Here is a 26,857-nt window from a genome sequence, read left to right on the forward strand (position 1 = left end):
GCACGTCACATAATAGAATCTCCGCCGCGCGGTAATTGCAGGGCCAGACCTCGCCAATCTCTGGCACCAGAGGGTTAATAAATGCATTAAATGCTGTTAACCTCTGTTACCTGGAGTCAGAGTGGTGACTCTCCTGCCTTTTACTCCAGTGATTAGCATTTGGAAAGCCTGGCCATGGTGCCAAAGGCTTTCCTGTACAAAACGCACGCATGTACCCTTAATTTACAGCTCTCAGTCAAGCCCACTCTGTGGCTACCATGTCTGCACGGGGCTGCTGCCCGCAGCAGGTGCACCCTCCCCGAGCCCTGCAGACGGGTCAGGCTTCAGGGCAGCCCGCTTGCTCTGTGTATGGAACTGGAGACTTAAAAAGCGCACCTGCTCACAGCCTGGCCTCTGTGGCCCCAGGACTCCATTTCTGTACAGAAGCCGGCATTTAATCTCAGGTTTTTAGGCAGCTGTCAGCCAGCAGGGCATGGAACATTTCTCTACTCTCCTCCCTGTATGAGAAAAGTCCATTTCTGCTCCACCTCCAGAAAATGAAACCAGCGGAAGTTGCCCAATCCAATAGCAACAGACTGTCCAGGCTGCAGCCAAATAGTCATAATTAATGATGCTTCTGGTTCTTTTCTCCCTTGCTTTACTGATTAGAGAGATTTGCTATATTAGGAACCTGTTTGCTTAATGATAGAATACAAGCAATAAACAGAGAAATACACAGACTGTAAAACGCAATCAACTTTGCTCTCCAACACTCACTAAGTACCTAGCTGCATCTATCACACTTGTCAATACCAGTTTATTAGCATACTAGTCTCTTCTGCGGCATAAATCAGACCCGTGCTGGGGAGAACATTGCAAAAGCCCTTCCCCAAATAGTTCAGAAGTGAAAGTCCAGCATTCAAAGCCATTTCTTTATTCAAATCTATACAATCTTACATTTTCCCAGAAGTCGAAGCATAGGAAAGGATGTGTCCACCTAATTTCGAAGCAAAGCAATTTGCAATTTTCACGTTTCATTTTAATAAAATAGATTCACCTGATGATAGACTTTTATGGGTAGTACTTACCATATAACAATTCTATTGTGTAATTGATATGCATTTGCCTAAGTTAATTTCTGCCCATAAAAAAGACAGAAAATAGAAGCTGCCCATTAGTGACTCCAAGCTGTGTAATGGTGGTCTGTCAGGTACCCTGTGGCCTTATAATCTTTTCAGCTTTTCTGACTTGGCCTGATGACTTTGGGAGAATTGGGGGAGGTTGTTTTGCTGCTCTGGTCACAAGCAGTTGGCCAGCCTTTCTAAAACGCCCATGACTGTCTACTTTGAAACTCACCTTCCTGGTGATTTGTTTTTCCTACAAACTTGGTAACAACCACTTGCAACCACCGGCCTGAATGATGTGCAGTAAAGTCAGCTGCGGAAAACAAGTGGACACATAAATAAGGCCTGCTCTGAGCTCCTGGGCTTGGGTGTTTGTCTTTCAGAGCCTGTGCTCAGCAGGAAAGGGATCCATTTTATATAAACTGATTTCTGCTGAGCCCGGTGGACAAGGGCACAGGTCCAGGAGGTGGCGAGGGGCTGCGTGGAGAGCTAACCAAGGCCCTTCTGGGGCTGGGGGTAGGGTTGATATCCTTGGGCGGCTTTTCTACACTGAGCCTGGGACTGTCTGGTCTCCTCTGCCTAGTCCCTCCAGAAGACACCCTGTCTACAATTTGCCTGAACCTTGGCCAAAGGGCTTTCATTGTTTTAAGCACTCCGAAGGCCTTGTAAAGATATTTCACTCAGGTTCTGCGGAGGCCGGCTGGGTGCCAACTTTAGTCTGGCAGGCTCTTAGTCTTCAACTGGGGGCAGGAAAGGGCTCTGGGGGTCTGAAGCTGTATTTCCTTAGCCGAGGAAGCCTCTGCGGTTGGACTATGTTTAGATGAGAACCCCAAAGAACTGAAATGAGGCCAGACTGGAGGGGGTCCCCTGGCATGGGGTGTGGGTGTAGGGTGGGAAGGAGAGATGGGTTCCAGAGTTCTAGAAGGTCCTGGATTCCTGCCACTTGTGGGGTGTTGAGAGTTTGTACAATTTAGGTTGAATCTAGGGCCAAATCTAGAGTAGAGATTAGGATTTGGGCATTGGGCCTATAAGTGATTGGTCAAATTAGAGCAGAGAATCTTTTAACATTTCATTTTAAATCTAAATTAGTCACTTTTTACGTACATGACCAAGGCTGCTTTTTTTTTTTTAAGAAAAGGTCTCCCCATTGGAGTCCCCACTCTTACATAGTGCATAAACTACACTGCAGAGTGTGGTCTCTGAAGTCTGGTTGCAGTGGCTTCCAAGTGAGGTTTGTCTGACACCTGCAGAGGAGTCTAAGGGCAGATCTTCCTACATTTTTATAATTTTCCCCAGTCTTTTCTACCATTATGTCACCCACATCCAATCAAATGGCATTTTTTAAAAGGAATTAAAGCCTTTTCTAACTATTCAACTTCATTTTCACTGATATTTTAGTGTGCTCATATTTCAATCATTCATGTAATATTTTATTAAATTATATAAACAAAATCACCAATACAAATAGCAGAAAGAGGCTTGAGAACAAAGGTACTTCATTCTTGGTGAGCCCGTGTCTGCCTGGGTTTGGGTGGAGGGTCCCAGGGGTGCAGAGCCCGCTGGCCAGTGCACTCAGCCTACCTGCAGTATAAGTGCCTACAGGGGACGAGAGAGGTGGGCTTCTCTGGTGAGTTGGTTAAACGAGGGTCAGTTGTGGGAGCTTCTTGCAGAACTTAGGCCTGCTCCTGGTACTGGCTAGACAGCAGGGCATGGTAAAAGAACACAGAAGGGCTCTAGTTCTGGCTTGTCAAGTATCCAAGCCATGATTATAATCCCTGTCCTGCTGAATACCTCATGGAGTCACTATGAGAATCAACTGTGATACTCTCCGTAGAAACACTTTTAAAATCCAAATCGCTGTTGATGTTCTCCTAGCCTCCTGGTCTGTCTACTCCAACTGCAGTCCTTACGCAGTCCTTACTCGTGTTAGGGGCAGGAGTGGGAAAACTGCAAAAAACCTCAGGCAAATGCCTGTGAAGATTATAGTGGCTAGAACTGGTTCGTGATCTTCTGCGATTCCTTGGATTTAAAAATGAATGCAATGAAAGAGATACAGTCCAGTAAGATATATCAACAGTCCTCCATTAGCTGAGCAGTCCCTCAGGCTTTCCCATCAGTCTCAGGCGCACCATAAAAAGGATGCCTGCTGCCCTGCACTTGTAATCTAACACTAATGGCAGGATGGCAAGGGGCGCTGTGTGCAGACATGGTCCATGGTAGCGAGAGGAACACAGCTCTCTAGCTGGGTTTTCTACTTCTTTTCATAACTTCACAGGATCATCTTATGCTCTTCCCTAAATTGGGGCAAACGCAGTTGCAAAGCACATCAGAGGATTGTGCATTTTCGTTCATGGTTAGCTTGCGTGATTAGCAAAATGTTCAGATAAGAAGCAATCATGAGTTGGATTTTCAAAAATGATGCCCAATTAACAATATCTGAAAGACATTTTGCCAAACAATGTCTGAAAGACATTTTGGCTTGGGGTGGAGCAGTGTTTTGTAGTGCACACATGCAGCAATCATGGCCTAAAGGCAACTGGGGGAAGGCTCTAAAATGAAACATTTGTTTTCTCAAAATGTGCAGTTGGAAATGTAAATGGGCAAGAGCAACAGAAAAGATTCATTGACGTCCCTGATGAGAAGTGCATGAAGCCTATCTCATCCGACACGCATCCTCATCACCATCAGATAATATTTATTAAGCCTCCCATTCTCCTGTGCATTTATGTGCAGCTGAGTGCGGCCCTGTAATGACTCTGTGACTTATGATGGTAACTAAGGTTTGATATAAAATGCCCTATCTGGAGACAAAACAGACCCAGGGCTTTTGTTCCCCTCTGGCTCAGAAGATAGAGCATGCTTGGTGCTGCGGAAAACAAGGTAAAGGGAAACATTTTTTAATTTCTTAAAAAAAATCTTTTTAAGATTTTCTCATCAACATTTTGAGAAAACAAATGTTTCATTTTAGAGCCTTCCCCCTAGTTGCCTAGTAGACAGAGGAAAATATTCCAGAAAATATAAGAAAAGCAAATAGACTAATAATGATGACTGTGACCGTGGCTGTCAGTAATAGCCTTCATCGGTAATGACACTGCGCTTAGACTTCCCATCCGGCATTTTACTGAACACTCACCACTCTCATAGGGAGGCACTGTTCTCCTCTATTGTATGGCTCAGAAAATGGGGGTTCTGTCCACCAAAGTGTGACTTGCCCAAGTCTCCCCATCCTGGGATGGCTGCTCTGGGATTTGAACCTGGTTCCTTGGGCACTAAAACCCATGCACTATTCCCTCCATGCCTGACAGTGTACACCTGAACTCACATCATCCTCAGAAATGGCCCTGGTTATCATGCCGACAGCTGAGGAAGGGTCTGAGAGGTGCAGTAACAAGCCCGGGGTGGCACAGCCAGCACAGGCAGCCTAGACCCAGCCGTGTCATTGAAAAGGGCCAGCTGCGTACAAACCACTAGGCCATCCTTCCAAGCTTCACCCACAAACCAGAGACAACTTGTGCAACTGCAGCTTCTGCCGGAAGTCAGAGGTCAAGCCTGGCAGCCCAAGGCAGTGGTTTCTGCTACCCCAGAACACCCGGAGGTAAGAGTCCCATCATACCTGAGGCCCCTGCAGCCCAGAGGCAGGCAGTGAACAGTCACTAGGGAAAAGTCCCATGTGGTCTGCCCAATGCACACCATCCTGAGCTTCTTTAGCCATGATGTGACCCTTCTTGGGCTCAAAATATGAGAGGGAAAGAGGAGGGAAGCCCTTCACCCTTCATTGAGTTTCATCCACCATAATAACCAAAACCATTCCTGCCATACTCCTGAGCTCCAGGGTTCAAGCACAAGGCAGAGCCTATTATTCAGGGGAGGCCATAGTTGGTTAGAAGTCCTAGAGATAAAAGGTCAGCAGGGGATACAGGCAATTGGATTTATTTATAGTAAGTGATCGAAGTATGTTCAGAGGCATTCTCATAGGTTGCCCTGAATAAGAGAGCATATTTACAGCCAAGCAGTGCAGACATCCTCCCCCTTTTTATTAAGCATGTTTATTACCCAGCAATTGGGTTAAGCGATTGTTCACCTGCTGAATTACTGTCCCTCTGAAGGGCCAGCCTCCCTGCCCTCTGGACCAGGTGCAGGTGCCAAATGGCTCTTCCCAGAAGGCCCCGAGGGGGGCCTGCTCTTCCCATCACCACCCTTAAGTTGTTCCTCTCATTTTGGGGGTGAAACGTGGTCAAAAAGACCCTTGAGAGATAGCATCAGAAATGGATTACCATAAAAAATTGGCTCAATCTAAGATCCACTTCTGTAGGTTTACACACACTGAATGATGCCCACACGCATTCCCAGGTGAATCTGGGGGGAAGGGCACGGGTGTCCCCCCATCGCAGGCCCCTCCCATCTCACAGTCAGCACGGAACACCTAAGAGGATAAAATAATGATAGAAATAGCTACTGTGCTGGTGGCTCTGTAGGTTTTAATTTGATTAATTATTACAATCTCATGTGGTGATGTTCATTATTCTCATATTACAGATGGAAAATCCAAGGATTAAGGAGATTAAACTACTCTCCGCCTTAGTCCACGGGAGGGTTCGATTTTCACTGTAGCAAGAACCTTGCCCCTCGGTATCCTCTACTCCTAAGCATAATTGCCTCCTTTCCTGGAAATAACAACTCTGAGAACTAACCATTCCATTAGTAGCCTGTGTATTCTTTGCAGGATGCTTTGTGAAACTATGGCACAGTCAACATTGTATTTTGCTTGAGCTAAATAATAAAGTATATTTGGTTTTGGAGTAAAGTGAATGATGGTGTTGCTTCCACTACCCACTGGCCCTCATAACCCCCTGCCCCAGCCCCACCCCGTTATAACACAGGGGGTCCCACATGCTGGGGCAGCAAACTGGTGGAGATAGCAGCTAAAAGCAATGAGCAAACGCCTGTCCCTGGGCAGCAAGGATGGCTTCTAGCTTTGGCATCATTGCTGAGATGACCATGACGTGCCAAAAGATTCCCAAATGCAGACATGGACAGCCTGAAGTTGTTCCCAAGCAAACCAAATTTCAGCCAGAAATACCCTGGAGCCAAGCTGGCAAAGGACAAGGCAAGTAGAGAGCTGAGTGAGACACGGAGAAAAGGAGGCAGAAGGAAGCTGCTGCCTGTGACGTCTCTCAGCTTACCCGCCAGGTAAGTAGTTCAGAGCCAGACTCCCTGCTGCTGACACATGGGGCACCACTGTTTCTCACAGAGTGGGAAAGGGCTGTGAGCCCCTGGTGCCTGCTGCACTGCACCCCAGGAAGGAAGCAGCCCAGCAACATAGGACTTCTGACCAATGCCACTTCTATGTAAGAGAAACAAAGCTCCAAACCACAGTTCCTGTGCCCAAGAGCCACACTGCACCCAGGAACCGTATTTCCCATGGCGTGCTCCACATGCAATGCCAAAATTGTGTCTGCCTACCTGGGCCCACGTCCTCTCTTTTATTTACTCTAGCCTGACAACGTAGGCCTGGCAAATTCCATAAAAATAATAACATGAACTGTAATTATAGTGACAACATGAGCTAGTACCTCTACCCGATGCTATATGCTAACACTTTTATTACTTGTGATGATAGTATAAAATTAAATTATAATGGAGGGCTCCCCGTTTTGCCTCTCACTTCACAGGATGGTGAAGTATGGGTTCCTTGGAGGAGTTAATAAGTGGCTTTATTAGAGTGAAGAGCTGGGAACGAGGCTGTGGGGCCATCTGTAAAATGAAGAACCTTTTCAAGAGAGAACCAAGTTCATTCCCTGATTGTGCAGAAGCGATTCTGACATAGCTGGTTTTCACCTTGGACTTGGCAACTATACTTATTCCAGCTACAAAGGATTGGGGATAAAAAAGTAAAAGTAGAGAATAATTAGAACTCAAGGGTTCTAACTCTGTGTGCTTAATTTTCAGGGCATCCAGGTGCTTTGTCATTGGGAACAATAGATTCCACAGGCTGCCTTTGTCCGAAAGGTGAAATCTGGATTCATTGTAGGTGTGCAGTAGATTTTGATAAATGCTATATTACTAAATCGTTAAATTGGTTTTTAGGAACTTTACACTCTCCTTCATTTGAACAATTATTAACCTATAAAATAGAATTGCACAACTGCTGAAACTGTAATCTGAAATTTTACAGCCAGCTATAAAATGTTGTATTATTAAAATACACTGAAGATGCTCAAGACCACTACAACTTTTTAAATGAATTATGGAACTCTTTACTGCTGATAAAATAATCTTAAATTACAATATTACGTATTCGCACAATATGTTGAACCAAAGTTTGCTACAATGCAAACATGCCAATCACAAAGAAACCGTGACTTGACTTGAGCTTGCCAAAGCACACCATCCGATAACAGCCGCTTCCGCCGGGCAGCTGCACCTGATCTGCAGGCCAGGGCAGGGCAGCTCTTCTGCTTGAGGAAGTGTCTTTCCCCCAGGTCCTTCCATCACAGGACAGGCCAAAAGTCAGGGCTGCTCAGGTTTAAAGGCTGCACAAGGGACACTTAGTAGGAACTTGGAGGAGGAGGAAAGGCTGCAGGCAATTTTTTTTTCCTGCCTTAAAGTCTCCCCATAAGTGAGAGTTCAAAAGCATCAAATGTTTAGTGAACTGAGTTCCCACCTACCGCTTATGTGCATGATGTACTGTTCCAAACAGGGACCTTCCACGAAGCCGGGCCTCAGAATGTTTTCCCAGTGGATATTTTATCATCAGTTGAAATTCCTATTTCTTGGTGCCAGTTATTTCCTGTAAGCTTCCATTTCCAATGGGGACGGAATAGACAACTGAAAATGCATTTCAGCATGCTGGATTGTATGACCGCCTTAACGGAATAATATCCAATTTTGAGCTCTGAATTCAAGCACTCTCCTGGCTGAAGGGCTTTGAAAACGTTCTATAAGTGGTTATTTCAAAAGGTGTTTTTATAACAGGCTCTCCTCCCAGGGCTAACGTGGTGGATTCTGGGATGCAGCTTCATCTGAGCTAGTCTCCTAGCATCTGGAATTGGGACGATTAAGTCCAAAGAGGCCACTGGCAGCCCCTCGGTGCTGGGAGTTGCCAGCCCCCTCACCTAGGACCCCCGGGCCACCGGGCAGCCTGGTCCAGTACTCTGCTGTAAGGTTTCCAAGGGAGCCCAGAAACAGCCAGGGTGGGAGGCAATGCTGCTCAGCATTCTGATAAAAGAAGATCCCTCACAACTCATCCCCCTACAGTCAGGAAATAATTCACTCTGAGCAGGAATGCATTATGCAAAGGAAATGCTAGGTATAGCCAAGGTTTAAATTGCTGGGTTTGTTTGTTTATTTTTATGACACCAGCACCACAGTGGGTGCTAGAAAGCACTGTGTGTTATACAGAAATGACAGAAACCTCACAAAGACCAAACACCACAAACAACATGTTGCGCAGACAAAAGGACCAGGAAATGCTGTCTGTGGTGCCCCAGTCACTTAGACTCAGCACATGCCCTAAGAGCTCAGCACTGATATGTCTGGTGGCGGCATTACAACCCCACTCAGCCCCCACTGCTCCTAGGACTGCTCCATCCTCCAAATCCACGAGCAAGGAGCCCAGGTGTGGGCTGACATAAATGTCCCCATCCACAGTGTCACCTGGCAAAGTCTCCTTTAAATGTCATCTGCAGGTTACTCATCTGCAGTGCCGGGTGGGTGAAAACATCATCAGAAGTGGGTGACGGTGTGAGACCCTGGAAGGCTCTGGACCCCTGCGGGTCCTTGAGTGATGAGAACTGGCTCAAGTGCCTAAGTTAGTTTATATCCTATCCAGAGGCACCCCCTTGAAGGGAGTGAAAATTAATGAAAATTCCCCGAAGTGAGTTTTTGGTGGCTCCCTTTCCTTATTCTTGTCCAAGCCACCTAGGAAAGGGCAGAAGTACCAGCTCACTCTTACACCTTCTCACTCTAAAAGGAGGGGGACGCCTCTGAGAGCTCTCAAACAATTCCATTTTCCTTACTAGGATGAAGAAATGAGGGGTCTTTGAGATAGCCCTGGCTTCTCAACAGAGGAGATGATGCTCCCACCACCACCACCAAGGGTGAAATTTGGCAATGTCTGGGACATTTCTGATTGTTGCAATTGGAAGAATGTGCTACTGGCATCTAGAAGATAATGGCCAGTGACACTGCTAAATGTCCAATGATGCATGGGACAGCCCCCCTCCCTTCAAAAAAGCCCAGAGTTATTTGACTCAAAATATCAGTAGTGTCAATGTTGAGTAAGCCTGGCCTTGGGGAACTGTTTTCAATTTATGGCCAATAGGTGACTAAACCATCCTCATCAAAGTTTCCCAGGTTGGCACAGAGGCATGCAGCCCACCATCATCAAAGAATGCCAAGAGAAGCAAATGACTTCCCTGGCCAAAGGACTGACTCTAAAATACATTTCAAAGCCACCACTCTGGGAAGGTTTCCTCGCATTTTCACCCATTAAGGAGTCTACTCTACACATGCAAAACTCCACAGGCCACCAAGACCAGAAAAGCTGCAGGAAGCAGGACCCAATGCAATGTATCGCTCAACCTGATTCCTCTGAGGACCTTCCTATTACTGAAGGTGAGCACAGGGGCCAGTGCTCATCAAGTGCCAAAGCCACTGAAACATAAGACTAAGTAACACCTTACACACTGCCATCTCTGTGGGGCACTGCTCTAAGGGCTTTACATGCAGAACCTTCATAATAACCCCACAAGGCTCTGCCGCTGTCAGCACTTTATTTCAGATGAGGAAACTGAGGCAGAGAAGATAAGTAATTTGCCAAAGGAGTCATGGCTGGTAAGTGGTGATGTGAGCCCATGCTCAAAATTTCAACTCTGGTTTCCTTATAGGAAGTTTCACAGTGAGTCCCTAGGAATAAAATTGCATTTCCAAACAACCAACTGAGAAAAGGCATTTGGACCTTTCTTTTTGTTGGTTTATGAACCACCAGGTGAATGTCGGCCAGGTGTTCAACAAGAACTTAGGGGCTGATTTAATTTATGGTGATGAAAACTGTAACCCAGAACAAAATTGTTAAAGTTCTCTGGTTTAGGTAATACAATGCAGCCACTTAAATCCCATACAGGAAAGGAAAAGAAAAGCCTACTTTGCTATTTCTCCTCTCCTGATCAAGCCTCTTCATTTCTCAGGTTTCTTATCTGAAAAATGAGAATAATAACAGTACTACCTTCATGAGGTTATTGTGAGGATTCAATGAGTTAACATATATAATGTGCTTAAAACAGTGCTTGGCTCATGGGAAGCATTCTATGCAAGCATACTTTATTAATGCCGAATCATAAAGAGCAGAGGTGACACAGGTTATCAAAGCAATTAGTTCTAGGTTCTGCCACATGATTAGATTTTTATAATGTTTCCTAAAGTAAGGTCTGGGGACTACTGGTGGTATAGGAAATGATTTTAGGTTGCATACAAAGTTTTCTGCTGTTTTAATTTTAATATTTATACTATGATTTTAACATACAGAGAGCTAGCACACTGCACCCATGATTTCACATACATGATTAACAACTTGGGATGAGTTTAAAAGGCAATTATATATACATAAGTGCATACAGAACTTGAGTTTAAAGAAAAGTATTAACTAGATAACAGTATAAGAGGAGTGCAGGTAAGCCAAGTCCTGGTCTGTGAAACGGGCAAGGCTAGCTCTCAAACATCATGTGTTCTGCAAACATCTGCAGAGTCTTTTCCCATTTACATATGTGTTACCTCTTCCCAGTACCTGCACTGGTTAAAGAGATGTGGCCATGTCCCCTGGCAAACTGTCCCACTCTGGTAACCAGGCTGGACCGAGATCTGACTACTGTTTGGCTGCAAGTCGCAGCTCCACACAGGAAATGGTTAGGATGAAGCCCTCACAGAGAAGTGGGATTTGGAACAGTTTGAAGCCCTAAAAGTCTGTTCTTTTTTTTTTTTTTTTTTCCTTTTCTCCTTTTGGTTTCCCTTCCTTCCTAGCTTGGTGGTCAGACAGAGGGCATTCTACCCTATCTTACTTCCTTGGGACTTTCTACAGTGACCACATCATAGAACTGGATGGATATCATTTGGTTTAAGCCCTTCTTACGTATTAAAAAATCCAGAGGGTGGGCCACGGTGGCTCAGCAGGCAAGAATGCTCGCCTGCCATGCCAGAGGACCCGGTTCGATTCCCGGTGCCTGCCCCTGTTAAAAAAAAAAAAACCCAGACTCAGAGAGCCCCAGCTATCTTCTCCCATTGACCCCTAGTCCCTGGAAGCAGCACCCCCCTTTAAAGCCTCAGTGTCCAGAGTTGGAGCTCTAACGCCACCACAACTCACCAACCATGACATAGTGGCAGCCACTTCCTGAGTAAGTGCTAAGGGTTAACCAGTCATTGTATGTAACAGCATTAACCCTTTAATCCTCACAACACACCCAGGAGATCTCTGGGATATTACAGCAGAGGTTCAGAGAGGGTAGGAAACATGCCCAGATCACAGAGCAATAGGTAGTCAGTCAAGATTTTCACTTGGGTCCAACTAACTCCAAAGCTTGTGCTCTTCCCAGCAAGCCAAGTCCTCAGCCATCAACCATAGGTTTAAAAAGAAGTCTTAGGAAGTGCCCTTGGGGTAGCCACACTCCCCCTGGGAGGGCTGGGTGTGCACAGGAAGTGAGGCACCTCTTCCTCTCAATCTCACCTTCCCAGGACCTGTCCTCCCACAAGTCATCCTGTGCAAAATCCCCACCACCCTGGCCTGACTTACTCTCAAGTACCTCTTCTCTGGTGGAAGATTAACGGGACGCCAATGCACCCCGTTGCTCTGCTAGCATAAATTGCAAGAAAAACATTTAGAATATTGATTAAGTGCTTCATGCTAGAAGATTTAAATTTACCTCCTGTATTTCCAGGATTAGCTGACATAATGGGGTCAGTCTGCTGGCACAAATGATTTACAGAACACCCATTGGCAGCTTTCCTTTTAAAACTCAACACTTACAATTTTCACTTGGTCACAGCCAGCAGAGTCCTGGATATTTAGCAGGGTCGGGTAATTGCCTTCCTGCCACATCTAGACTTTGGGGGGTTGGCTCTCAGGAGGAATTACAAAATTGTTTCCGGTCTGGCCCTATTAGGTACACATGGACTTTTGGGTCTGAAGAGGTATCTCGGCAGGAAGGGAAAGAGTAAAAGGAATGGGATGCCATTGTTCCTGATGGGAAGCCAAGGGTGGGATATCAATTATTTTCAATATTTGAATGCGTAATATGCAGGGTTTAAATGGATTATGAGGTGGTGTTAGAGATGGGCAAATCCTGTCCAATCCCTGTCCCCTGCTTCCCCATCAATCTGTAGACTTTGTGCTACATCTTACAAGTGCCAAACTGTTCTCTGGAAAGAGAAGGAAATATTGAGGCTTTCCTGAGAGTCCAGGAAGGCATGACCTTAGACTGAAAGCCTGTGTATGTTACAGGTTCTTAGTTCCAGGCAAGGTGCCCACCCACAGCCTCTACCTCTACTGCCCATAGAGAGACCAGCAGGGTCCCCAGTGGCATGTCTGAACCTGGGTGCACCCCTCAGGGCGAGGGCAGTCTGACGACCTAAGGAGATGATTTGATTTGGGGGGATGGGACACAGTGGGCCTCTCCATTGCTGATTTTAGAAATAAGCATTCTCACAAAAGCTAACATCCATTTTATGACTGACAAGCTGCTTTGATAGTTCCCTTCCAGAATGCCCTTAAAAGTTCCATTAGGGTGAAGAGAAGAGTCTTGAAGCTGAGATCTACAACTGCTGGCCTCCCCATGTCCCACCCAGAGATATGCTTTCTGGCTCATAAAACCTGACTTGGAACGCCTGTGGATAAAACCTGCACCATCCATGAGAGCTCCCAGGAACTGCCCATGGCAGTTCCAACACCCATCCCATTGGACTCTGAACATGCGCCTCCGGACCCATCAGACTTTCTCCTTTCCATCTGCCATCACATCACTTTCAGGGGAGGGGGAAGAGATAGTGAAACCTTCTCAGGGGCTTCTGAACATTGCTTCTCAATCACTACTACCCTATTTAGCCACAAAAATCAGAGGTCTACCAAAACCACATTAAGAGGACTTCACTTTAAGCCACCAGAGTTAAGTAATGCACAATGATGCAAAATAGAAACGTTTCAAACACTTACATCTCCCAAAGATATTTACTTTAAATAAGCGACAAATACAGTCTGTTTTGTTTAAATATCCTGAGCTTTTTCCAGCTACCAGAACACTCAAGTGTACAGAAGATGAAGTAATTGGTAGAATTATTAATGTTTCTTTGTTTTTCGTGTGGCCACTTTGTACAAGCCAAGGGAATGTGCCAACAACAGCACTGCCTGCGTCATGCTTGTTACTGATGGGACTGCCAATTAATCCTGACATGGGAGCTTGGCAGGCTACGCAAAACCCTGTATTTTATCACCTCAGGGGGTTATAGCACTTGGACATTTCTATGACATTTTATACTAATCAATCAATTTTCCTTTTTTAAAAGCAGAGTCCTCTCAGAGGAACCATAGATGAGCTCTAGAGGCCCCACACCCACAGCTGCCCATTTCCCCAAACATAACTGAGCAGACTTTTAAAAATGTTTGTTCTTAATCTCTTCCCTTCCAAAGGGGAAATCTTTCTCAAATGTTAATACAGAAACTGCAAGTCCCTGAGAATTTTCTCATATTATTGTATATTTTAAAATATTGCAGGAGGGTGCTTCTCGAGGGAAGTGAACTTTAGAGCTGCCAACGATAGCTAACTTTCTCCAAATCTGTTACCAATGGATCCCATGCTGATTTCAGTCAGTTCTATTCTGAGTAATGACACACATGGCTGGGACAAACGCCATTCTAAGATATTTCTAGGACCCCCTGGCAAATGTAATTCATCTGGAGACAGCCAGGCAGGCAAAGGAAGGACAGATGGAGAGAGAATGAGTCTCTGGGGGCAGAGGCAGGCATCCTAAATCAGCATGAGGGACCAAGTTCTCAGGGGAAATGCCCTTTGTTCATCGCACCTTTGTCTCCCCCAATACTTTGGCCTCAAGTGATGCTTCCAACCATTCTTAATACAGGATGACCTGTAAAAAGACTGCCAAGCTGCAAAAAGTTTTACTGGCAAAGTATCAGTCTTTCCTCTATAGCTAGCATCCTGGAATGAAGGCATGAGAAAAGCAGTGTAAAGTGGTGAGCATTTTTATGTGCCCCCTTCATTCACATCATTGACCTTCAGGAAAATTGAGGACATCTGATCCTCCCAAAACCAGCTCCTCCTTTCTACCTTTTCTATTCTCTGTTTCCTTCTCTAGGTGCATTCCTAACTCAAACAAGGAGCTTAGGCTGTGCAAGGATCATGGCACGAGGCAAAAATACAATGGACTTGGAATCAGAGATCCCAGCCCATCCGACAATTACTGGGTGATTCCATTAAGTCACTAGCTCTCCCTGCTTCCATTGCCTCACCTGTAAAAGGGAAGGAGGTCTACCACGCCTGACCCATGGGGAGGAGTAAAGGGGACAAAGTATGGGAATGTCTTGAAAAATATATTGCACTATACACTTATTGGTGCTAACTCACATCAGTGTTCCTTAGTAAGCCCCAACATCTTCTCCCAAGTAAGCCACCTTGCTACCAGCCATCTGCTGTAAACAACCAACAGGCCAGCAAATTTTGAATTGGGCTCCACAGATGACATTTTAAAGTCTCATTCTAGAGCATTCACTCTTCATCAAGTACTTGAAAAGTATCGTCCCATAAAGTCCTCCAAGCTCTACCTGCTCGTGTTTTGTAGATGAGAAAGCCAGGCCTTGAAGAGGTTAGTATACTTTCCAAGGCCCCCACACTGCTGAGGCACAGCCAGGGCTTGAGCCCAATGCCCCTGCCCTTTCCTCCTGCCTCATGTGCACGAAAATGGCTCAAGGAGGTGATTACCTTAGGAGCAAAGGTAAAGCTTTGTGGAACCCTGAAGAACTTCCTGGAAGGGAGATGCTGTTCAGCTCCAAGGAACATGGGTCATTGTGTGTGTGTGTGTGTGTGTTTATTTGTATCACAGGCAAGAGAGGCATGGCTGTCCCTCATGCTCAGCAGGCCTGCACCTCCACTTGTCCTCTGCCCAGAAGTTAAATGGCCAACCTCAGGTGAATATCACACTTTCATTTGACTTTTGTCCCTCTGTTTATGAAGTAGTCTTCCTATCATTGGGGGAAGGAAAAGTGCTGGTTCTTGGGAACAGAGCTCCTGACATCTGTAGGGCAATCCTTCAGGGGTACTCTGAGTCCTTCTTGAGGGAGGGGTGGTGGGGCAGTCTTGTATTGGAGGCAAAATACTGGTTACCTGTGTGGCTGAGCCATGCATTTTGTCACTGGAAGCCAAAGTCAGGCGCTGCAATCGAGCTGGGGGAAATGCCTCATGATGGCTTTAAGATACCCCTTCTGCTCATGGGGTGATATTCTAATTCTGTGCTGTTTCCAATAATGGCTATTCCAATGACAAGGTCTCATCTATTAACTTATTAGTTCAATCTTTCAAAAATGTTGTCAACCTGCATCTTAGCAACTATATCTGAAATTCTTGAGAGAATTCTTTTCTTTTTTTTTTGTATGCTGTATGGCAGGGTCACATTTCACTGTTTTTCCATGTAAGTATCTTATTATTGCAACGCCATTTGTTATTTGTTTGTTCGTTTCATTTGTTTGTTTGTTTGCTTTGGAGGGGGAAGTGCATGAACCGAGAATTCATTTTTGAATGCTCAACTCCACAAAATTTCCAGAACTCAGAAGGGACTTAATAAATGGCTGAATGTTGGCTCTGCAGTTACCTTCTTTCTGTGTACTTAAACAAGTGCCAAAAAGAACCTTTTTTTTCTGCAGCCAGAGCTCATTTTTCCCACTTGCCAGGAATCACCAGTCATCTGCTGTTATCATCTTATGATAACAGGTTCCCCTTCCGCATCTGGCCTCTTGTCTTTCCTGCCATGGGAATCTGAGTGGACCCAAAAAGAACAGAAGGCTGGCCTAAGAGGCAGCAGGACACTGAGCAAATACTTACCCGAGATGAAGATGACCCCCTGGTGCTGTGTCTACTTCTAGATCCACCTCTAACTGGCTAGAAATATTGGGTAAATTAGTTCCCCTCTCTGAACCTCAGAGACCTGCTACAATATAGAACAGTTAGGTGCCATGGGATTCCTCAAGTCTCTTCCTAGTTTTAACATTCTTGGCAAAGCACTTTGGAGATGGCAAGTGCTCAGGAAGTGCTTCTGATATATGAAGAACATCTAGCCAACCTCAGGCTGTGTTGTTCCCCTATTTGCCTTCTCCTTAGTGTGTGTCTGTCTAAGGGTGAGTGCTGGAGTGTGGAAGCTCAGAAGAACAGAGGACAGAGACCACAACTCAGATGGATGGCATGCAGACTATCCAAAAAGAAGAGGTGACACATTGGGAGTGAGAAGCTATCAAGCAATTTGGAACGGGTAGACAAACCGCCCCAACAATTTCCGGGAAACAAAGTCAGCGTGGGTCAGGTCGGTATTGGGGCACAGAAGGCTTCCGGTGAGCCTGCTTGTGAAGCTGATCTTAAGAAGCAGTGGAGGGTGGGAAGATGGACTCCAGCAACACGTGTGAAGAATCAGGCATGTGCATGGCACATGGGTCATGCAATGTCCCCTGCCCCAGCATCGTGGGAGGCAGAAGTCACCATGTGGACACCAGTGCCCAGCAGATTCAGGAATAACCGTGAAAAGAAGGAGGCTCCTGGACTCCCAGCCCCGTTTCTGTGACTCACTTGCCCTGCAGCTTCCAGCAACACTGCTACCTCTCTGAGTCTGTTTCCTCAAAGGTAACATGAGGCTGACAATGCTATTATAATAGTATCTCTCTCGTAGCTATCAGAAAGATGCTATCCAAAGACGTAAAGCATGAACGTACAAATATATATTGCTTTGCCAAATAATGGAATACACATTACTATGAAAAATTAAGTAATTAGGCAGTATAAACACTCTGCTTTTTACACCATTTACATGTTGCGATTCCCTTAGAGACCCAGTTTAACCCAAAGAAGTTTCTTGGCCATTCTCTCTGGACTGTATTTGTGTGAGGGGTTTTCCAAGAAAACACAGCTCCTCCTGGCTCTACTTACTTCCCGGGAACATTTGCTTTTCCTCCCTGAAGAATGGATCCATCAGGGACTTTAATGTGAGTTCGCATTTAATGTGCAATGCCATCTCTGGTTTACCTTTAGGAACACTTAGATATTCCTCTTTATGTTTAAATGGCATTGATGGTGACAAACCCATGAGTGCCTCTCTCTTAAATGCATTGCTGCTTTATAGAGAACACAGAATGAGTATAATACATGAAAAGCCAACCCATCCCTGCCACTCCAATGGGTAAAAAAAACAACTTAAAGAGTTCATCTGCCCAGACTTCTCATTTTACAGGTGAAGAAACCAAGGCCACAAACATCAGGTAACTTGATCTCACAGTTGGACCCCCAGTAAATGGAAAGGTCAGGTTCCAAAGTCTATCTTTCTCCTCATTCTAGGGCACTTCACAGCTTCCATATTATATTTAAAATGGAGTTTTAGGATTTAAACTAGAGCAGCATTCACATCTACCTGTAAGCACAGACTGGACGATGGGTCAGTGCTCTTCTCCAGAAGTGAGCTCCAACAAGGACAGACCAGGCTCTTACCTGTAAATTTGCACAAGGCGGTAAAACATGAGTGGGGATTTCATTCTCAGACCCTGCTGGCTCCAGGGGCTTGTTCTTGATCCGGAAGGCGGCGGTGGTGGTGGCAGTGGTGGTCTGCACTGGGAGGGCTGGCTGCCACACAGTCACGTCGGAGCCATTGCCGAAGGCTTGAATTGCATTTTCTGCAGTAAAACAGGAGGAAATCCAATTTCAAAGTCAAGCAGCAAATGTAACAGACAGGATACACACAGCCAGAGAGACACATTAGAAATTCTGATTATAGCCCTGGACTTCTCTGAATAAAATTCATCCATCCATCCACCCTACACTTGCTGAGGGCCAGCCCCTGGGTCAGGTGATCAAAATTCAATTCTTTGGTTAAACCCTGAGCTGGACACTTAGCTATGCTCCAGATGCAACAACTATTCATTGTGTTCCAATTATGTGCCAGGTGCGGTTAGCTCCTTCCCCTGAAATACTCATCCAGTCCAGCCTTTTGAAACTCAGCCTCAGACCCACTACTCAGAACCATATTTACTATCCCATCTTCCAAGAAAATCCTTGTGCACTGTCAAAATTCCACACTAAAAGCAAAACTAATTGGGGTTTCTTTTTTCAAGGACAACATCCCTAATTATGAGACTGAGACGATTCACCTAATTTGGCAGGCAGTAAAATAAAACAGCGAAAACTGTGATTTACTACAAAAGAGTACCTACTGTATGTTAAGACTTTGCTCCAAGTACAAATGCAACCAGTTTCTTTAGAAGAAAAATCTACCTCAAACCTCATCAGTATACAGTGCGAGTTTAAGTAAGATTATTTTTCCTCTTTCTGTTCCAGTCCTCCAAACAAACTCTGAATAATTTGGTAGGAGCAGTCCTGCTTAAATGAAAAGTCTAAAATGTAGAACTCTAAAAGCGTATTACAATTTCATGGGATTAGATTGTTTTTATGGCAAGAGTAAATTGGTTGTGTGTTGTTCCCCTCCCCCAAATGAATAAAAAACAGTTTTTAATCAGGTCTTCAGGGATTTGGCCTGGATTTAGGAATTTTTTATTTCATATTCATTGTATAAGAAATCAAAGTCCTCCGTGTGGAACCTGAATGTGCAAATTGTTAATATATGACTCTTAGCTGGCCTTTTTCGATATGCAAAACAGAATAATTTAAGCCTAATCTTCCTCTTAGAAGTGATATTTTGCCCTAAAATTGTTATCCTTTAAGGTCTAGCAAATTGGAAGCTTGTTTTCAGAAATGACACTTTCTTTTAGGATGCAAGAAACGGCTGCAAATTAATATAAATGCTCCTAGCCATGTTACATGGCTTAGAGGGTAGGTGAGATGTAAAGAAAGAGGTACGCAGCAGACCAGTTTCCTTAAATGAATCCAGAACAAAAATAAAGCCTTCCTTTTTCTTAAGACAAGTAGATTCAGGAGACTTGACATTTATTAAAACTATGTGTTTTCCTAGTGTGTTTGCTCTGCCACTTGGGGAGTTTGCTTCATTTGTCCACTTCATTCATTCATTCATTCCTATGTCAACAGAACACCTACTACGTGCCATGCCTTTCTCCCTGGGCTGAACAACAACAAATGCAAAAGACAAAAATGCCTGCCCTCAGGGAGGACACACTCTGTTTGGGGAGCAAATAAGTAAAACATAATGTATTAGGTGGTGAGACATGCCTTGGAGAAAAATGAAGCAAGGTGGGGCTTGGGGATTGCAAGTGGAGTTGCAATTTAGATAAAGTGATTAGGGGAAGCTTTCCCAGGAAGGTGACATCTGAATACAGAATCTGACCAACAGCAACTGACACCTGCCCTCCTCCTCAGCTCATTCTCCTCTTTTCCCCTTCTATCTGTCATTCACTTGGTGTTAAATCGTTTCCTACCCAATAACCAGGAGTAAACAATTGGTTGAAGTTGTGTTGACGACAGGGGAATTAGGAAGACATTCGGCTTAATCTGGAGGGAGTAAAATTGGGTTACTGCATTTGAGTTGGGATCCACAAATTCAAATTCCTTCCACTCGAGGTTCTCTTGCAAGAGACTGAATTTATAGCCCCTTGTCTTTGGTATGCTTTATGCCTTCTAATGAAAGTACAAATGGAATGACGGTGAAAAATTCTGGCTGCCTTTGGCCCCTGTTGCAGACCAAATGCATTTATTTTTATTGAAAAGTCATTAGCAATAAGATACCAGACTATTCTCCCCTTCACCAAAACGTTATTAAGCAGGGACAACTTTAATTCCTCATGAAGGAAAGGTTTTCCAGCCAGCATGAGTTCAATCCTTTCTCACACTGACCTCTAGAGTCATTGCTCTATCTTCATTAAAATTTGTATTCCACCAGAATGTGCAGGATGTGGAAAAGAAGGACCACATTATTTTGTTTTGTCTTTTTTTTCTTTGATTTCTTTTAGTAATGCTTTGTTGTTGCTGTGTACAAGTTCTTTACATCCCTGTTATTCCCTGATGTTTTGTCTTTTAACAGAAGGTCCAAGGTGCAGTTCTTGGCTTTAGCCTCACCCCTGTATCTTGGTGGATGCCTCCACACTCGAGTCTAGTATGATGAGTCTGAGTTTCACACATAACGTTCCAAAAAACAAGCTGGCCAAAGCGATTGATTCCAGTCACATTATCTCAAATACCTAATGAACAGTGAGTTCAATTTTTCTTTCCAACAAAGAAAATAATGAGGGGGATTTACAAGGGTAAAAGGTTTTCTACGCATACATGGTGAACCGTTAGCTACCACAGAACAAAACATCATGGAGAAACTTTCACTTGAGAACGGTGCTCTCAGAGGGGTGGCTGAACTTCGATTCCTAGAAACTTGATCCACATCTCCCACCAGGAAGTCATACCTGGTCCCTGATGTCCTGGCCTATATCAGGCATGAAACAAAAGCCCTCAGGAAACAAGATGCTGCTGGAGAAGGAATTTGGGCTTTGTTTCCTAACTGGCACAATGGTCTATGTGAATGCCTGCATCTCCAAGTGTCCTGGCACACATCCTACTAAGTGAATACTGCATACAGTACACTCTCTGCAGAGTGAATGTGAGCACACAGGAGGCACTCAATAAATGGTAGCTGCTATAGTATGTGAGTGCAGAGACTGAAATGTCGCAGCTGGATGATGAAATAGAGCACACTTATCTTGGTGGTTAGAGGGAGACCTGGCATGGCACATCTGGAGTTTGATTAAAACCCATTGTTCACATCCATACATTTCTCTCTGTCCTCCTCCCTTTGGGAAAAAAAAACATTTCAAATTGCCTAAAGGACACTGCAAGAATAAACAGTACTGTTTCCAAGCCGGGGCCCCACACTGCTCAACGCATCTCCCGAGAGAACCAGTGTCCTGAGCCTGTTGGCTGTGTCGCCAGCTTATCCCACTCAAGAATTATTGCTTCTCCTCTGAGCCAACCCAGAGCATCCAAGAGGCTACTGATGTGAACATTCTAATTTCTCTGAGAGTCCCAGGAGGCCTATCTTCATCTAATTTGTCTGAACTTCTCGCATTGTATATTCCACGCAGGTTTTAAGAACCTTTGGAATGGACTCTCTTCTGTTTGCCAAGATCAAAATTTGATCTGTGGGTAGGAGAGCTCTTTTCCACATAATGGACCCTCAGTTACATGAATCTCCTGCTCTCCCAGGCCTCTGAATTCACAGTCTTGGCAGCACCCAGTCCACCACTTGCCCTGTCCTCTGCTTCATTCCCCAGTGTGGCGAAAAAGGAGCTGGATTCATCACCAGTGCTCAGGAAAAAAGGCATCACAAGAGATGGATGGAATAAGTGGACCCAGGAAACAAGAAGGTACAGCTGGAATACGGGGGTGGGGGTGGGGCGGGAACTGCTTTTAAACAACTCACTAAGACACGTATTGTCCTTGAAGAAATTCAAAAATTTCCAGCAGTCTTCCAGGTCATTGCCGCTGTTGCTGCAGTCACACCAGGGGGCGACACTGAGGCTACTGGAGTCTATGTAGTTGGGGGTCATGACTGTACCTAGAAGAATGAAAGCAAGGCATTTCAGCTTTGTGTGATGATAGGAACTTTCCTGGAGCCTGTAAAGAAACAAATGCTCCTCTGATGGCGCACGTACCACGGGTAATTACAAACACCGTATTTGCTGACTGAGAAAGTATGTTCAGCAGTGTGTTTTCTTGGCAATTTATCTCGAGCATATAACATATTTTACACATTTACTTTAAAAATTATAACGTGACTCCTTGGGTTGCACTCAGGATATTTTTTTCCTGCACAAGTGGTGGGGATGGCATGGAGTAAGAGAGAATTAATTTAGAATGCATGAGTTTTCAGATGCTTTGCCTTTTCTTGAAAATGCCATTAATCTTCATAAATAGATACATCTATTTATCTTAAAAAAAATCCTTTTAGGATTTTGAATCCACTTTCTTCAGAAGAAAGTGGCTTCCTTGGAATAACACAGGGAAGTTTAGAAGCTCTCCTTATGGGCCACCCCACATCCTGAGTATATATAGCAAGGACCCTGCCCACCAGCCTCTAGGCTGACTCGAAATAAAGTTTCCAAGTTGTGCAGGAATTGGAAACACACAGTGGAAATTCTCTAAGCCAATGGCTCCTGTAATTTTGTCAATGGATTCCCAAAAGTCTTCAAAGAAATGCCTGATGGTCTGTCCCACCTACAACTTCCGTTATCTGTGGTTCTCCCGACGAGTTCTCTACTGGCACAAATAAACAATACATTTATACAAACCAAATGTCTTCTCCTGGGTGGCACACATAGGCAATGCCCACTGATGTCAAGCAGCCTTCTGTTTTCATACATTTTTTATAAGAAGTAATAGGTGGTCCACAAGGTGTACTTGGTGTACAAACAGGAAAAAAATGGTAAGCTCCTGTGAGTCAAGGGCAAATCTCTTTTGCCCTGTATTGCTTACTAACATGAACAAAACATACCCCATCACACCTTGGGATGAGAGCTCCATCCCACAACACAGAGAGAGCCTCTAACTTGGCTTCAAAAAGTCTTCCAAGGAGCAGGTACCCCAAACACAAAGTGGGGGTGGGGGGAGGGAGGGATGTGCCTACTAAGCACTCCCCGAATGTCTGGCACTACAGTGGATCCTGGCCTATGGAAGCGGTAGGGAAAAGCTGGGCCCTGAAAGTCAGACTCCAAGGACCAGGTGTCAGTGCTGAGGGAGAGGTCCACACCCAAGAGAGAAATAAATTAGGGGTTGGACACTGCACTGCCTCTACCAAGTTTCCTTGATTCCATAATCCTAAGGCATGAAGGGTGTGCCATGTCTAAGCAAACCTCACACCATGCCTAGGCGTGGTGGAGGCATTGTTAGATACGCATGCTTGGAAGGACACCAACTAAAGTGTTAGAAATGGTTGCATCTGAGGAGTGGGGGGTTGTAGATCCTTAAGATTTATTTCCTTGGCTGCCCCCCTCTCTTTAACCTTTTACAATGAGCATGCCTTAATTAGTTTTGCAATTAGAACAAACACACAGTGTTATTTCATAAGCCCGTAATCCCATCCTTGAGTCATCCCTAATAAAATTTACCATACTTAAGGGTGAATGCAAATTTAGAGCACTGACTTAAGAAAGTCATTGGAAATATCAAGGAGAACGGCATATAACTGGTAAAAGGTATTATCCAAGAGAACACAGGTACTCTTCCAAAACAGGTGGAGTAAGAAGTGTACCAGGGACCTACAATATCCTTCACTAAATGTTGCTGATTTTTTCAATGGGTCCTGCTGAAAAAATTCCAATAAGACAGGATCGAGCCTGCTTTGTCATTCTCAGCTGAGAAGTCCTTCCTGCCACCAAGTCTGGTGACTTGTGTGATGCTGACACAGACACTGGTGGGAACGCACAGCCTGGAGAGCCATCCCGCTCCTGACAAGCGCGACTCCATCACCCCCCTGCCACCCTCGCTACGTGTTCCTTCTGGAATGCTGAATGGGGTGGAACCTTAAAGCCAAGTCTTGTATAGTCCCTGCCTTTTCTCCTGCCTGCTTCACTATCTGTGGGCACAAAATCCTCTCTTTCCTGGCTCCCTTCCCACTCACTAGCACCTTATTTAATTGTTCTTGTTTTGAATGCTCAGAACTTTGTTCTTCTAAAGCCTCAAGTCTTGAAAACTGGCAAATTAAGCTTCTGCTACATCTGTTTTTAGGGGAAAAAAAATTAAGCCTAAATCCCCCTCCCACACACCCAGAGTTGAATTACCAGGAATACTAAAGGAGAGAAGGAGCCCACTATTTCGTTTTTTTATTTCCATGGGGCCATTTCTGGGAAACAGCCTTTTTGATTTCCCCACACTGAGTGACTTCCCAGTCCTCTTTCTCCAAAGTTCCCTAATTCAATTAACTTGATTTGACTTGCTCTCTTCTTCCTACTTTCGTTCTTCACTGTCAGTTCTCCGAGATGTTTCACGTGTCTTCACCCTTGCAGCCCTCCTGCTCTTTAACAACCACTGCGCCCTGCCTTTGCCTTTTGCACATCTGTCAGCCTTTTATTTTTTTTTTAAGAAAACAAAAAACAGGCAAGTCCTAAAGGACCGAACATGAAAACTTCAGCTCAGAGGATTACTGGGAGATTTTTACTTTTACAGACATCTGGCAGGTTGCAATGGAAGTTCGTGGGTATTTGTAAGCCAGACTTTTCTCCCATCCCTATTTCTCTTCCCCATCTTACCAATAAGCCCTGAGTAGGCGAGGAGGCAGTCAGCGTAGTTTTCCTTTAGACAGCTGCTGACAGACCTTGACTCTGGCTGGCAGTTGGTAAAAAAATCCGCAAGGCGAGATCTGCAAGATGAAGAAAGGGGAGAGATGTGTTTTAAAGCATCCTGAGGCCCTGGACAGATGTAATTTTCTTCACTCCTTTGTTGATATGCCTTTCTCCACCAAAAAAAAAAAAAAAAAAGAGAAAGAAAACATGAAATATTAAAATATTAGCATCCTTTCTTATATTACCCCCTCCCCTTCCCCAGTGGTTGCCTCCCTCCAGCCCTTGCCCACCTGTGCGTGTCTGCTTATTTGGAGAGAAATCTTCAGGGCCTATAACTGGAGAAAGCATGATGCTTTGAAGTTTCCATTCAATATTTATTTCTGACTAGACTTATTTGAATCTTTAGGAAAGAAGCTTCTCCACACACTCACCGGAGAGCCATACTGGGAAAATATTTACTTTATTCAGAAACATGTCCCTGGCATCAAAATAAGATCCTACAGCCCATCTGTTCCTGTAATCCCTACTGGCTCTAAAAATACGTGTATCTGTCTTGGAAGTCATCTCTCATCTACCAGCCCAGGAGGCAGTGATTTATTCCATTCAAGTGACAACGAGGAGCTCACCCTTCCAGGGTGGAAGGGAAAGGCAGGAGGGCTCGGCAACGCTCACGCTGGGTGGGGTTCCCCACTGCTGATGGCAGCGATGGGCCTGTAGTTGGGGACAGGCCCATGGGGTCCACTGACGGAGGGGGCAGTGTCTGCCACAATCTGGGAACTCTCCAGCCGAGAACATCCAGAAACCCTGGGTGGTAGCAGAGGCTGCAGAGACCCAGACATGGAGAGAGGCGGCATACGCGGGGCTCTGGGGAGGAAGAGGGCTCTTTGTGGCCAGCTGGCTGTTTCTAAATCTGAAGAGGATATTGTTGGGAGAAATTCTGAATGAGTGTTGAACACCTCTGAGGTCATCTCAGCAGACAATGGGCTCTGTTTCTATGTGAAGAGCACAATGGACTTCAAGGGAATTTAAATTATCTGGCAGTTATGGGAGACAATGGAAGGTTGTTCCAGTGTTCTCCTGTCTTCAGCTCACTGAGTTGGCAGCTGACATACCCAGTGCTGTTTTTACTTCTTTCTGCCCAAGAAACTAGTATTTACTTAGCACACGTTATGATGAAAACAGGCTTGGTTTGGTGGAGCAGAGCGGGAAGGATGCGAGGGGATCATAAAGACACGTTCCACGTCTCTTTACTGCAATTTTAACTTGAAGGGGGATTAAAAGGCCTGATGATGCCTGGTGCCCCCGCGTGCCAACCCCCCCACCCCGTGTGCCCCGTGTGTCTGACGGGATCACCGTGAATGCTCCAGGCAGGTGCTGGAGGTCTGCTTTATTTTCCTGGCAAAGCACCTGATGCTCTGCAGAGAAGCCCTTTATAACGCCAGGGCAGGGCCACGTGCCCACGCTGAGTGGCTTGGCAGAGCCCCTCCACGAGGTGTGTGCCCGCATATGTGTGGGCCACAGCCCGTGCCTTGCCGGTCTTCCCCGCCTCTAATTGAACACACTGGACGGCATAAAATCTGGCCATTTTCTATAGCTTGGTTAGAGGATTTATTTTGGGGGAGGAAATCCCTAAAGGTAGTTCAGGCTTACTCAACTGGCTCCAATCACATCCAGTTTGGACCGTGTGTTAATTTTCATAGTCATGAAAGTTAATGATCTTGGGGTAACTGCGCTTCTAATTTTGCAGAGGCCAGACGTGGCCCGGGCAGCTGGGGCTCCGGTTTTGCACACGGCCGCTGAACAGCTTCCTGGCCTGGCAGCCCCGCGCTCCCGGCCCCAGGGAACCCCACCCTTATCCCCAAAAAGTTCGCATTGTCTCCTGTCTCCTCCTCCACCCAGTCTCTGGAGCAGATTATTAACTGAACAACACGGGGCCACGGATTACTGTCCTTCAGTGTGAGGCTAATGCCACCAGACTCATTTTGCTTAACAACCTCAGAATTGACTCACAATTGGACTCTGGAATGAAAGGCTAATTGAGTCAGTCTGCTGCAGACGCAGCCCTGATTGGAAGGGTGAAACTAAATATAGTGCTCCGAGCAGAACCCCGACAGGCTGCGATTTGCGAGGAGATCGTCAGCAAAGATGTGGACCCGACGAGGACCGCGGCCAGTGGAGGGGAAGCAGGTTTCAGAACAAGTACGGACGGGGCCCACGAGCTATCTCCAGAGCACTCACATTTCCGGGGTTCTCTCACATTTGATCCACCTCC

At 45.3% G+C, this 26,857-nt stretch overlaps 1 protein-coding gene across 4 annotated transcripts in view; it reads right to left on the bottom strand.

Moving 5' to 3' along the window:
- The window catches only part of GFRA1 (GDNF family receptor alpha 1), a 207,111-nt gene that overhangs the window by 12,878 nt on the left and 167,376 nt on the right, over positions 1-26,857 (bottom strand). For all 4 annotated transcript variants that reach the window (XM_077126128.1, XM_077126129.1, XM_077126127.1 and 1 more), the window contains 3 exons: positions 24,553-24,662; positions 21,729-21,863; positions 17,846-18,027 (listed from right to left, as the gene is read on the bottom strand). In XM_077126128.1, coding sequence (XP_076982243.1) covers positions 17,846-18,027; positions 21,729-21,863; positions 24,553-24,662 — 427 coding nt within the window. The remainder of the gene's footprint in view (positions 1-17,845; positions 18,028-21,728; positions 21,864-24,552; positions 24,663-26,857) is intronic.

This window comes from Tamandua tetradactyla, chromosome 13, assembly GCF_023851605.1.
Source record: "Tamandua tetradactyla isolate mTamTet1 chromosome 13, mTamTet1.pri, whole genome shotgun sequence".
Taxonomy (NCBI): Eukaryota; Metazoa; Chordata; class Mammalia; order Pilosa; family Myrmecophagidae; genus Tamandua; species Tamandua tetradactyla.